Raw genomic sequence first — 14915 nt, forward strand, 5'->3', positions numbered from 1 at the left:
AGAGAGAGAGAGAGAGAGAGAGAGAGAGAGAGAGAGAGAGAGAGAGAGAGAGAGAGAGAGAGGAGAGAGAGAGAACTGTCTTTTATTTTCTCTTTTCTCATGGGAAACCTCCCAGCCATTGCCTAAGACATCTTAATTTAATGCTAGCCCGCAGATAACTAAATGGACACTGACCACCTTTTGTCCTGAAAGGGGAGAAATGGTGTCCAGTAGTTGATGTGATTCCACATTACAATTAGAATTGGCCTTGGATGTGGCTATGTACATGCAGGTTTAATATCTAATAGATTTTCATTTCTTTGCTTTGACTGACAAGTATTGAATGCTGTAGAAAACTATGAAGCTATTACTGCTGAGTGAGAACTCTCATTGCTCACTTGTTTGGATGACTATAGACTTATGTCAGGGAGCATCACGAATCTGTAAATTTTCATGCTCCATTAATGCTCTCCTAAGCATTGTTCATTGTGCTAATCTGGGATGTCTGTAATAGTACACTTGGCCATTTTGAGGATTAAATGAGTGGAAACAATTTTTTCACGTATTTCTCACTATAGGAAGAATAAGAAAATATGCTTCAAACCATGAAAAGGAAAATCCTTTACGTTGGACAGATCTCAAACTCTTTCTCCAAAAATCGATTTCCAAGTAATAGATTTCTCAGGTATACCTGGGGCTTTCAATGGTGGTTATAATGTGACAGTTGAATTGTCTCATTTTTAGCCTCAAAATATCCCCCTGCAAGGAAATCAAGCTGTGAATGGAATTCTTGCTAAATGACACACAAGAAAATTCTGTTCCCCCCTTCTCCTTACTTTCTTTCCTTTACCTCCCTTCCTTCTTTTTCCCCTCATTTCTTTCTTCTATACAAGCTCATGACATGTCATGACAAGCAGATGACATTTATGAATACATAAGTTATTTCAGGATTTTTAAACAGCCTATTGGAGGCAAGTAGGCAGTAAACGAAGCTTGTCCCTGTTCAAATGGAGAAACATTGCTTGCATTTGACGCAGCATGGTCCTCCAAATGTTCAAGCTTTACGTTCTACTTTTTTGGGCAAGGCAAAGAATATTTCTAACACTATATGTCTGTCAATGACCTTTGAAGTGTTTTAAAGACACAAACATGCATTAGGGAAATGGAGAACAGGAAGGGCCAAGAGGTACTATAATAGCATTGTTTCCCATTGCCTGTCTAAAGGAGACACCAAAGTTGTAATTTTCCCAACTGTCTTTACAATGGTAAAACAAATGTGGGTCTAGTGTAGGATTGTATCATTTAATAGAGACAGTTCTATTATTTAGTATTTATTCATTAACTTTCTTCTCTAAGAAAGAAATCAGAGCACTGTTCCCTGGTGTTTTTAGAATCACATGTGGTTTGGTTCTCTTGGAAGTGGAACAAATGGAGTTTTAAAGCAAGTTTCAGGGTAATTCTTTGTGCTTAAACTTACATTTGTAGAGTTAATAGACATGTCAAGCCTCATTCTAGAAAATATGACTCCTCTTTGATGACTTTTGAAATCAATAGAACTAAGGCTCTTCTCTTGCTATATTGGTTTACCTTCCACTACCAAGAATCTTGTTATAAATCAAATATTACAACTTTCGGATCTTGTAAATTGAACCAGCTCACTGGATATATAACCTTCATCTTATTTGGCTTTGTGTATAGTTTTCCATTAAAACCAATCCTGATACACACACACACACACACACACACACACACGAAAAAATACAAGAAGAATAGAAAACTTTAATTTCCATCAGATTGAATATATTTTGGATGTTTTAACTCAGTAAAAGAGTTACACATGTTGACTCCTGCTCACTAATCTTCTCTATGCTCAACTATGTTCTAGCAGCATTGTTTGTCATAGCCAGAATCTGGAAACAACCTAAATGCCCCTCAACCAAAGAATGGGTAAGGAAAATGTGGTACATTTACACAATGGAGCACTACACAGCAGAAAAAAATAATGACATCTTGAAATTTGCAGGCAAATGGATGGGGCTAGAAAACATCATATTGAGTAAGGTAACCCAGACCCAGAAAGACAATTATTATATGTACTCACTCATATGTGGCTTTTAAACATAAAGCAAAGAAAACCAGCCTACAAATCACAATCCCAGAAAACCTAGACAACATAGAGGACCTAAGAAAGATATACATAGATCTAAACTATAAGGGAAGTAGAAAAAGACAAGATCTCCTGAGTAAATTTGGACTATGGGGTCCATGAGAGAGGATTGGAGGGGAGGGAAGAGGCAAGGGGAACAGGGGAAAATGTACAGCTCAATAAAATCAGTAAAAAACTGTAATGTTAAAATCTAGTCCCTGTTTAGGCTACAGCAGTGTGCAGTAACTTCTGCCATGACTTTCAGAAACACACAGCCAGGCCCCCTACTGGGACATTGTGAATTCCTAGCTAGCAAACAGTGTGGTGCCAGAATTTCACCTAGGAAGTGATTTTATATTAAATGGAGTATAGTTCCTGTTTCCTGGTCCATACCTCTTCCCTGCTTAGGAGTCAAAGAGCCTGGGTAAACAATTTTTATTAAGTAAATAGAGCCCTGATCTGAAAAATTACTTTTATATATAATAAGGGATATTAGATAATAATAAAAAAGTAAAAATGAGAAAAAGCAGAAATAGTTCATATGCAAGCAGAATCAAGGAAAGTAATTTATTAATATTCTAATTCTAAGAAGGCACAGTATTATCCAGTCTAACTTTACTCCTAAGTACCAATAAAAGGGATATCCAAGACTTGACATAAAATGCTGTATTCCTTCTCCCCTTCTCTCTACCTCCTTTCCCCATTTCTCTTCCCCACTTTCCTCTTCTCTCTTCTTCTCCTTCTCGCTCCTCCCTCTCAGCATCTCTCACCCTCTCTTACCTCTCTCCTCATACACTCACACTTACACACTCATACTCTCATATTCCTTGCACAACACACACACACAAACACACACACACAGAGCAAGCACACAGACAGGCCATCTGTGCACAAGCAGAGGAGCTGGGAGCACCAGAAAAAAATTCAGTTTCTCTTTGATAGCTGTATCACTTAAAGTCTTTGAAGGGTTTTCTTCCCCTAACTTAGTGCTGATCAGTTTGAACAAAGAGATATTTTGGTAATCAGCAGGCTGGATCCTAATTGAGGGAGACAAAGAGCTCATCATGTCTGTTTGTCTGTCTATTTATTTAATTTTAACTTATTTTGTCTCAGCTCAAGAGTGTGTAGATGAGGCTGGCTACTTTACACAAGCTCTATCTTTATTACTTAGTCATGAAACCTGACCCCATCCTGTCTGTCTTTCTATCTGTCTAACTCTAGTAGTTCATTCACATGAGCAAGTATAGATACCACATACTACATACTATTCTGCCCAGTGTAGGTAGAGTATACAATCTCAAAATGAAGGTAATAGTTATTTGTGGAGTGTCCTGAATTAGAATCAGGAGCGCTGCAGATGTACCATTTCACTTAACTTTCTTGATGCTTTTGACCCAATTACGAATAACTTGGCATTGCTCATTCCAACAAGTAGAATTTGCCACAGTAGCTGCAACTTCAATTGAAATGAATAAAAGTTACGTTGTAAAGAAATTACATTTTTTTCCGTGAGTGGATACCAGTGTTTTTATGGTAGCCAGAATTGTTTTAAATCTTTTCCATCTGATCAAGTTTTTCTTTTCTTTTTAATGTTTGATGTTTTTGCCTAAAGTTCCTTTTAATGAAGAACATGGTCAACACCTTTTAAGGTAGATTTTCATAATACAGAATAGTGATATCAGATATAGGCTTGAATGCCCACTTTTTAATTTTCTGGGTGGGTTTTAAATCACACAAGATGAAAATGCATTCAGAACGCATGTTTCTTATTGGGATGATGAAGGATAGTGTGGGGACGCCTTGTTTTATCCTTGCTGCTGGCTGTAGACTGTCAGCTCAGGGCTAAACAAAAACTACAGGAGAAGACTCATCATGGAGCTCCTGTCAGAAAAGAGCTGCCAGAGAGGATGTAGAAAGATATTTGTAAATTTCTTAGAATTCATTTCTATCCCCCATTTCTTTCTATGTTGCTTCTTCTCTTACCATCAATTCTTCATCTCTTTTGGAGTGTAGAGGAATCCCTGTCAGTCCTTAACGAAATGAAATCATGTCAGGTGAACAAGACTTCCTGTAAGGATGGGAAAACCTGGAATCATTTAACCAGAAAGGAAAAAAAGACTCTGCAAATGATGCTGAACAAACCTTAGGTCACAGTTCCATGATGGGAAGTGGGTTCAGATAGGGTTCAGAGAACAGACCCCAGGAGTTCCTTGGGTGATACAAACATATTAAAAACAAAACCGTTATCATAGACTTCACATTTTTGAAACACACTCTGTTTGTGATTAATGGAAAGCATTGATTCCTAGGAAATGGTGACCATGTATTTCTCTGGGCTGGGAAACCTAGATTTCAGCTGTTCCTTTGGTTCATCAAACTACATACATTGCACACACACTGAACTAGTTTCAGGTGCTGTGGGATAGAAATATAAAAATATTTTTTTTCAAATAGAATGACTTAGGTGAGAATAAAGTTAAATGATTAAATATAGATTGAGAACAGCAAGAGAAAATAGTTCTTATCTCGAAGCATGTAATTATATATTTCCTCTGCTGAGCTGGAGACTGACATTTTAAATGCCGACTGTTTGACAGCTGTGGTCAGACATCTCTACAGGGTTGAGCCTGCTCATTAGTGCCACATTAACCTTAACTTTGCCTCAGGCCATTAACTAGCAAACTGCACATTTGACCTTTGTTCTACAGATATTTTCAAACAGTGGGCAAGGTACTGCTTTTAATTTGGGTTCTGTATTATGTGTGGACTGACTTTATGGGTAAGAGAAAAAAATCAATACATGTCATTAAATAAAGAAACATGTGGTTGGAGACATTACACAGAGGAAAGCTCCATTTGGAAATGTGATTCTTTTTCAATATTTTCCCAGATAATTAGCTTTGGTCCAAATTAGAAATAGTGCCTACTGTCTCCAGTAGAAAAGATAGAGATGATATACAACACATGACAATATATAAATGGCTTAAAGGAAACAAACTGCCACAAGATAAGGATAGTGGAATAAAACTTTATTTTTAGAAATGCCTAATCAAATGCAATGCAAACCCAAATGTAAATTAGAGTCACATGGTTAAAGGCACGTGGTTCTCTAGAAGAACAAAGTTTAACTTTATTTGGGCACCATTCTTCACACCCAATGTATGAGGCATATGTCAAACTTATAATTTAAGTTAGTTTAATAACGTATTTTATTAGACTGTACGTGTGACTATATACAATTTATAAAATACTGTACCGCTGTTTATACTTAAGTGTGATATATATTTGCGGAGTTTCAGGGGTTCATGTTACCCAGTTAAGTGTGGGAATAGCTTGGTACCAATTTTATAGAACTAAATTATCCATATATACTGCCTTTCTAATGTTCCCCCCTTTGTCTGAGTGCTTGTTAATATCCATGTAGTGAAAGTTGGGAAAGGGTAAACATCAGCCTGTCAACGTCAACTTTGCTTATGCCAGAAGGGGTGCAAACACTACAAAGAAACTCATTCACCTGATCTTCAGATAAAAACCTTTGAATTATCTTATTGCTCAGTGAAAGATGTTGCTTTTGTTATTAAAGGCAATTACTGTATTATGCCCCGTTGAAAGTGTTATTCTATTTTATAGTAGTAACTGAGCATGACCACGTCAACAAACCACGAAAAACAATTCAGAGATGGGTTGCATTTCCTTTTATATATTTTAGCATGTGATGTATCAGGAGGCTCTTCCGGTACTGTTGGCCTCAAAGGCATGAAAAGCCATGAAGCAATAACTCTGCTAGTCCATGTTTCTCCCCTGTCTTCAGTAAGCTCAGGGCAAACAAGGCCGCAGGCTATGAATGAGCAATTGTGTTATAGACCTTTTCTTTACTGAGCCAGCACTGCACAAGTCTGGTCGTTAGCTAGTGATTAGAATTTCCTCTGCTCTCTGCTTCCTTGGCTGCATTTTTCAGATATATAGGTGTTTCATATATATTATTCCTATCTGAACATTCCTATCTGAACATACTACATTCTCGGTGCAGATTTTCACAAAGATAACAGATCTGTTTTCTATCATAGCAACATACATACAAGTGATATTTTTGCTTTCTTAATGTGATAATATCCATAAATTATTGGAACTATAGAAGTACTCCTCTACTTATATTTTAAAATTTTGATTTTTAAAACCTTTAACTTTTTTTTCTGACACTGATAATTGATATTTCATATATGCTGTTGTGGAAGAGGCCAAAGGAGATCCTGGGGTTGATTCTTCCCTACCAAGTGTGTCTCTGGATTGAACTCAAGTCATCAGTTTTGCTGGCAGGGGCCTTTACCAGCTGAGCCAGCTCAACAATCCTGCCTGTATAGTTTAAGTTTTTTTTCCATGTGATGACATCATATAGATAGGAGAGGGAGCTACTCAGATGCATGGCTTCTTCAGGTTCTTTCTAATTCATAATGAGGGCATCTGTGATGGAATACTATAGGATCTTAATACACAGGGAGGCTAAATATTAATGGGTTATTATGTTTCAGTGTAGTTCATTTCCTGGGATTGCTACTGAGTCATCTTAACATTAAGACATCTAACATTTTGATAGACTAGACTAGGAGCATACACTGATTCTTCACCATCTAGAAGAAGGTCCTATGGTTTAAAGAATCCTAAGGGTTTTAAGGGACCTTTTCAAGAAAGAATATAGTACTAATTTTCAATTCTGGAAACTATTAAAAACCAAGACATCACCTAGGGCTAATTTACCAAGCATTTGAGGATCTGCTGGGTGTTAATGCTGATCAAACCCTCAGAAAAAATGAAGGACAAGGAAGAGCTTTTGCTGTGAGAGGGGACATCATCCATCAGAGGGGGCATATTTATAAGTAGGAACAATTGTAGGTTAGGCCTATTAAGAACACATGGGTGAGAATCAGAAAGAACCCATAGATGCTGCATGGATCGATGACAAAGGGAGGTGGAGCCAATGGCATTTTGAAGAATGGCTAGATGGATAGTGATGTCAAAGGCAAAGCTAAATGGAGAAAATGAACATGCTAAGCATAAATTTTGTTCATGCAATGCAGGTATATTTTATGCAATGGTTCAATAAAAATGTGAATTTTGGCTGGAGTGTGTGACCAGAAGCAAGAATAGTTGGCATGGAAAGAGGTTACAGGGTGGAGTGGAAAGAGGCCGTGGCCATCATAAGACATTCTTATCTATATTACTTTGTATTTAAAAGCATCAAAAATGGTATTCATGACTTTCCAATGCTGCTTCTCAGTTTAGCTTAGAAAATGAATTGAAGGGAAAGAGAAAGGGCAAAATTAGGAGGCAAAGCCCATCTGTTAAGTTTGAAGTCTGAAGAATTTATACATTTTTATATGGACCTGATAGATGGTGCTTTAAATAAATGCTCAGACAGAGTACAGTTTCCCATCTCCCTTTAAATATTGCAATTCAATTGCTCATATGAATTATATATGATTTCTATATTTTAGTGATGTTTCCAGGCCAAGATAAAAAATTGACATGAGTAACGTAACTACTGAAGGATAATTAGCAAGAGCTTTTAACTTTTTTCATGCATGTATCATGCTTCCAAATTTAAAAGATAATGTCTTCATGATGATAGAAAAGTAAATATATGGATTATTCACACCCATAGCACATATATGTGCAGGTGTATACACACACACACACACACACACACACACACACACACACACACACACACAGTAGGTCTATATTGCCATTAGGCAATTTGTAACATGTTGCTCACAGATCCCATTTAAGTTCAGGACCTCAATCTACCAGCACGAACCAGGAAGTCTTCTCTTAAAGAAGCCGTGCAGGTTCTGCTGCTTATCCTGAATCAGGAAGCCTTCTTTTTAAGGAGCCACACCTCTGCTCACCGCCAGCAAACAGAGACTATCTGGAAAATATGTCGCTACAATAAGCTATGCTTCACTCTGTTCTTTTGTGTCTAAAATTCCTTCCCAAGATCTCACTTTTTATGTGGATGGAGTTGCCCCACAATGGCACCATTTATAGACAAAGACTGTTTGTTTGTCTCCCAGTGCAGAATAGTTACAGAGAAGTTATATTAATTACAACACTGTTTGACCAACAGCTCAGGAATATTTCTAGCTCTTACTCTGCTAAGCCATTGGCTGAAACAGCTTTATTCACCAACCAATAAAAGCAATGTATATAGAGAAGGACATCCCACATTACCAGTAGCTGCACCAGCTTGCCATAGAGACCAGGCAATAGTGGAGCATGCCCTTAATTTCAGAACTGGAGATGAGGATAAGATTGGAGGAGACAACGTTCACAGTTTCCTTCTGAGATTTTTGGAGGCAGGATCCTCAGTTTTGACCGAGGTAGAGATAAGAGCCAGTGGCTGGCTATTTTGCTTTTTTTTTTTTTTTTAAAAAAAAAGATTTTATTTATTATGTATACAGTATTCTGTTTGCATGTGTGTCTGCAGGCCAGAAGGGGGTGCCAGATCCCATTACAGATGGTTGTGAGCCACCATGTGGTTGCTGGGAATTGAACTCATGCTCTTTGGAAGAGCAGACAGTGCTCTTAACCTCTGAGCCATCTCTCCAGCCCCCTATTTTGCTTTTTTGACCTTCAGGTTGAACCCTAATTTCTGTCTCTGAGCTTTTATTAATCATGCATCACAAATACACAGGACATCTGAAAGTTCTCCTCCACTTTAGGTGTTGATAGTTTTTTCACTTTAGGTGTTGATAGTTTGTTTTGTTTTTGTTTTTGTTTTTTTTGTTTTTCCTGAAGCCAGAGCTCTCTGATTCTGGCAATTCCAATTCTCCAGCTAACTGCCGAGATATTTTGTCTCTTCTTCCTTAGATTACAAGTGTCCACCACATCTGCCTAGTTTTCATAAATTGTGCTTATCTGAACATTGGCATTTGAATTTGAAAAGCAAACTTTCTTTGTTCTTCTAGGTCCTGGTTTTAAAACTCAAAAGTCATTGCTTTCTAAGCAAAAAAATGCAAAATTCTTCATTATCATTGAATTTTCCCTTGTATAATCCTCAGGGGCAGGAGAAATAGAATGTGAATATATAAAAAAAGCAAACCTTAGTTGATATACTAAACATTCTTCACTCTATTAAATTTTACTGTAGTACTTCTGGAATATTTTATATCTAGGGCTTAGAGTCATGTATAATAAAAACTTACTACTTTGTATTCCTTGTTACCAAAGACTCAGAAACATAAGTTGAATAAACCTTTATTCAGGAGGCAATTTATTAGCATTTTGTAAGCCTGATGTTTTCCATATAGGATAGAAAATATTTTGTGTTTCTGTATTTAGATACAGTGACTTGGGAAGGATTTAGGGAGACTGAAGTGGTGTGTGTGTGTGTGTGTGTGTGTGTGTGTGTGTGTGTGTACACATGGTATTCAAAACCTTTTGTCTTTAAAATAAGACTCATAACCAGTAAATTTTTTTATTCAAAAAACAAATGTAGCTATTAAGATGGCATTCTCCTATAAAATAACTTTACTGGTTGTTAGAAAGATGTCTTAAATATATAAAAATAAGTAAAATATAGTATTCTATAAGGAGTTTGTAGTAATTTTTATGTGGATTCTCTCTATGGGTTAATGTTATCTTTTTTTCCATTCAGAGAATTCATCAACAGCCTTAGACTGCACAGGTCTTTCTATGGTGGCCTGGCTGATCAGCTTTGCATCACTGAATTAGCTGCTGTTGAAGGACGGCCCTGCTGGAATGGGGAGGATGTAGTGAAAAGGTAAGTTCTGTGTAGAATTCCTTTCCTTCCTCACTTTCTCCTGGTGGAGCTGAATAGATGCATAACTGTTGGCACTTTACCACACAGGTTAGTCAGACCTTTTCAGAGTCTCGGATTACTCTGATCCTTCTTATTATTTCACTCTGAGGGCATTTTGTGTTGCTTTAAAGCTTTCATCATGTCCACCTGTCTCCAACTTACACACAACCCCAACCTCAAAACTTCTAGCTTCTGTCTAGTTGTTTTTATTAAGTATCTTTTTTTTTAACTTCATGAATATTAGATTGTGAGAAAACTCACTGAAACTTCACTACTCATCCAAAAATAAGATTGAGAGGGGAAAAAACAGTATTTCTAAATCATAAAATGAAATACACTTTCCACTCACACACTCCTGTTTGTTATTTTTATTTATTTTTTTGTAAAAAGTAAAAATTCACTTCATAAGAAGTGCTATTAATAGTTTTCAGTTTCTAATTCAGATCTTCATAACAGTTTGGTGACATGTGTTAAAGCACTAATAGATGTTTTAATGTTGAACTCCTGAATTGTCTTAATAGCATTTCTATAAAATATGACTGATGACTGATATTTTAAACTAATTTTTGTTTTTTAGAAAAAAAATGTAGCAATATCCCCAGTGAAAAGCTGTATGTATATTTTGCTTTAGACATTTATTTTAAAGATATACCATTACTTAAAAAAATGCCATTCAATTTTGAGAAGATTGAAACCAAGTGGATGTGTGTCATATTTAGGGGTGAAGACTATTATCCTCTTCATGGTAGGTTATAATACCATCACGTTCATCCTGAGGAAATTATGCCAAATACATCAACACACTAAATTGGTTGCCAAGATTGATTTTTATCATTCGTTATGAGACTGGAGTGATTATGTTGGCAATGTTTCTTCTGCAGCCATTTATTAGGAGGTGACTGATAAGATTATTTATGTGCACAGCTGTGCTGCTTCAGAGGTTCGTCAGAGAGATGCCTCTGTAGCAGTTGCTTACCCAGTCTGCAAAACTGGGTAAAAACAGGAGACCTGGAGTATCTTGTGAATGAAAGAGAAAAATGTCTCAAATATCTGTAGCGTAAGGAGAGTTTTGCCTCTAAAACAAAGTCTATTTTAATTTCAGTATTTTTAACGGCAGCCTTCCTGGCATACACTTCACTATAACACTGAGGTCAACAGGTCGAGTTTCTGATTTTAGATGAAATTGAGCTGCTGCTGCAATCTCGAATCTGCATCTCTGTAGCATGCTTTCATTATCTTGAAATAAAATTGTTCTCCAAAGGCATGCCAGTCCCTACTCTGTCCTCAGTTATCTGTGATTGTAAATTGATTGTTCAATGGTTCACTTCCTTCTGGGCAGTGAGGTTTAGGTGACAGCCCCTTAATTAGCAAGGCTTGCTTTTAATAGACAGAAAATCTAGTAACTCTCCCTCAATATCCAGGAATTAAGCATCTCTACATTAGCCCTTGAAACAGCCAGGAGCTGTTAACTACTCTAGTAAAATTAATAAGCCACATTATTTCTACTTTATCTTGATTTAGTTAATGTTCCCTAATGCTTCTGGCACAATCCGTTTTTTTTTTTCTCTAGTTCTTATGTTAAGGTGATCATTTCCTTAAATGATTATGACCAAGTTTTTAAAATCAATTAAAAATAGACTATTGTTAGCACTCTTAACTTTGTATTACCATTTTCTATTTCAACCAGGACTCTTTTCTCGGCAGTAATTTCTTTTCTTCACTTCATCCATCGACTAACAGGAAAGCTATTTTGCTTTTAATCTTTTGTTTTTTTTCTGTTCCTATAGTGTTTAATTGTATTTCATCTATTTTTACAATGCAAGTGGTCTAGTTCTCATGTTAGGATCTCCATTTGAAGCCAAACAGTTCTCCAGTGCTCAGAATGGATTCATGGAGTGCCCACTGGCGTTTCCTGCAAACTGTGTTTTTAGGTTACAGTATTTCTTGTGACTTGACCCCTGACTGCTGCCAGTTGCTGTCCACTGTTCATGACACATGTCCTGTTAAGTTTGTAAATATTTCCAAAACACACTTTTCCTTTAATTTTTTTTTACTTTCATTTTTAAAATGTTGCAAAAATAAAATCTCATGCACCAAAATTAACCAGATGATAAACTGTACCACTCAGTGAACTTAGAGTAGCCATTCAGAATGGATACTGGGAAGTTTCATTTTTGATTATATACTTGACTATGGAATATATTTTATGAACTTACTCATCACCAAAAATGAAAATTCCTGCATTCAGTCTTTCCTCGCCCCTAGCCTTTACCCATATTTTTTTTGTACTCACACCAAATATAATTGGTTGAGAAGTAGAGGGTGTTCAAAAATGTAATTTGTGGGCTTATTCATCTCAGGAATCTACTATAGAGTATAAACTCTCCACTATTAAAATGAGTAATTTCTAGCTAAATTATTTTCTCCAGGCAACTACATATACCACTTAGCCAAACTCCTACTTTCATTTCATGTTTTAGTAGAATGGACTCCCTGTGTGTTAGACCCCCAATTTACTGTACTAGCTACAGAGGTTTTTACATTTATATATCACATCGTCTTTCTTCTGTTCTAATTTCTTTTAGAGTAAATCCATTTTATTAAAGAAGGGTAAAAGTGATTAATATCATTGAGTACACATGAGTGATTTTCATAAGATAACAGAACTATAGGGAAATTAAGTCCATAAGACAGTGGTTCTCAACCTTCCTATGCTGTGACCATTTAATATAGTTCCTCCTGTTGTGGGTACTCCCAGACATAAAATTATTTTCATTACTACATCTTAACTGTAACTTTGCTACTGTTATGAATTGTAATGTCAATATATGTTTTCTGATGGTCTTAGGTGAACCCTGTGAAGAGTTGTTTGTGCCTCAAAGGAATCTCAAATCACAGATTGAGAACCACAGCAATAAGTGGTACTGCACATTCGTATTTAGACTGGGAAATAATCTTGATGATAGGTGGTTGACAGTAGGTTCTTAAGTGAAGCTGAACACCTGACAGTGTAGAAGAAGAGGTATGGATCCTAAAATTTCCACCTGTCTCTAATTCTGGATGCTGTTCTCATTTTTCTCCAGTTTAACAGTAGGATTATGAGTATTTCCTGGAATATATTTAATTAACATTGTGAAACTGAAGTCCAGACAGCTCTTCTAATCTCAGATGTGTTGGGCTAAAACATATTAGTCAGCATCATCCCAACAAAGAGATGAGGGTGTAGTGTTGGGGATGTATAAAAAATGCAAATGCTTGTATAATGACAAAAATATGAACTCACATGATGGAAAGGTAGCTTAATGGTTAAGGGCAGTTACTAATCTTCCTGAGGACCCAGGTCCAGTTCCCAGAACCTGCATTGCAGTTCACAACACTCTGTAACTCTAACTCTAGAGGGATCCTTTCTTCTGGCCTCCAAGGTATAAATGTGGTGACATACATCCATGAAAGCAAACACTCTTAAAAATAAAATAGTAATAAACCTTGAAAAAAATGTTAAGTCAGGATGTATAACATTTTGTAAGGGGAGAATTGAGACACTCCCCTTTTTGAATCATAGAAATGAAATACGCTATATGTATATTCATCACATGAGGAGTCTATATTCTGAGTCCTTACTGGATGCATATAGGTGTATCTGATATGTAAATTTGCAACAAATATGGAATAAATTTGTAGCACACTCAGCTGTGGACTCTCTCACATAACAACTAGCTTCTAGCTGTGTTAGCTTGAATTCTTTCTGACCAGAATTTTATTTTTCTTTAAACTGTAGTCTCTGGAGTGATCATTCTATTGTTTAAGAATTCATAGCAAATACTAACGGATATTCTGGGGACTTGCTGACTTGATAACCAGTTGTCTCTTTTTAAGGGTACATCATTATTCTCAGAGCTGCTCTTTGCCAGGCAAAAATATAAACTGTAGTAATAAATCCACTAGAAATCTTTTCATAAATAAAATCATGACCAATTTTAGGGTCGTTTGAATCACTGTGGTACCAATAGGATGCTTGGTTATCAGTTTTACAAGCAGTGTGAATTGTACATTGGAAACACCCAGCACTACTTAATATTTGAAAATCTAAAATGCATTCGATGTGTTTGTTTATACTCTTTCCCAGTTAAGTTCTGGTTGAATCTAGGAGACATGTAGTGGGTGTGAACAATTTCTACACTGTGTGTCAACCCTGAAAGGTACTAATTCAACTTCCAACTCTCCATATCTACCTGAGCGTTTTGGAGTTAGGAAATTTTAGTATAAAAATATTAAAAGACTACCTTCTGTGACTGATTATATTTATGATATTTTTACTGATGCCCCTGGCTGGCAGGAATTTAAACTGGAAAAGTGTCTCAGTGTGTTCAAGGCAATGCCTCCCCTCTCTTCTCTAAGGCAATGCCTCCCCTCATTTCTCTATCTCACAGTGCGTTTCTTTGTGCTCAGACGATTATAAGGTTTCTCTTCTCCCACATGACTTGCCATAGAAACCACGGAACCCTTTCCTCACCACCTCTGGTTTTGGTGGGAGTCTAGTCTGACCTGTGTTTCTTTCTCTGTCACTAGGTGGGCTTCCACTGCATGTGTTAACAATGAGGCTTGTATACCTTCCCACTTGCAGGGAACCCTTACTTGAGTCTGTCACTTAGGATGAAGAAATAGGGAAATGCCATAGGATTCTAACATTTCCTCAAAGAAATTTTCTCATGTGGTTCTTTTAGCCTAAAATTTTGTATTGTTAAGGTGATGTCAAGCTATGGGACCAAAGTTGTATGCATGTAACCTATCATATTTCTCACCTCACACGGAAGGCAAAAGAACATATACCATGTGTCGTCTTGTTCTCTGATGCATAAACACAAAATAGGTAGTGTGGTCAAGAGTGTTTGGAGATGGTGGGAGAATCTGAAAGCACTTTCCATGTGAAGATAATAATATTGCACCTAGAATAGATTTTTTTTTTTTTTT

General features: G+C 36.6%; 1 protein-coding gene across 1 annotated transcript in view; it reads left to right on the top strand.

Annotated features, from left to right (window-relative positions):
- Gpc5 (glypican 5) overlaps window positions 1-14915 on the top strand; it is a 1182296-nt gene that overhangs the window by 266648 nt on the left and 900733 nt on the right. Inside the window, exon 5 of the mRNA XM_005355656.2 lies at window positions 9780-9905. Coding sequence (XP_005355713.1) covers window positions 9780-9905 — 126 coding nt within the window. The remainder of the gene's footprint in view (window positions 1-9779; window positions 9906-14915) is intronic.

Source organism: Microtus ochrogaster, chromosome 17, assembly GCF_000317375.1.
Source record: "Microtus ochrogaster isolate Prairie Vole_2 chromosome 17, MicOch1.0, whole genome shotgun sequence".
In the NCBI taxonomy this organism is placed as follows: domain Eukaryota; kingdom Metazoa; phylum Chordata; class Mammalia; order Rodentia; family Cricetidae; genus Microtus; species Microtus ochrogaster.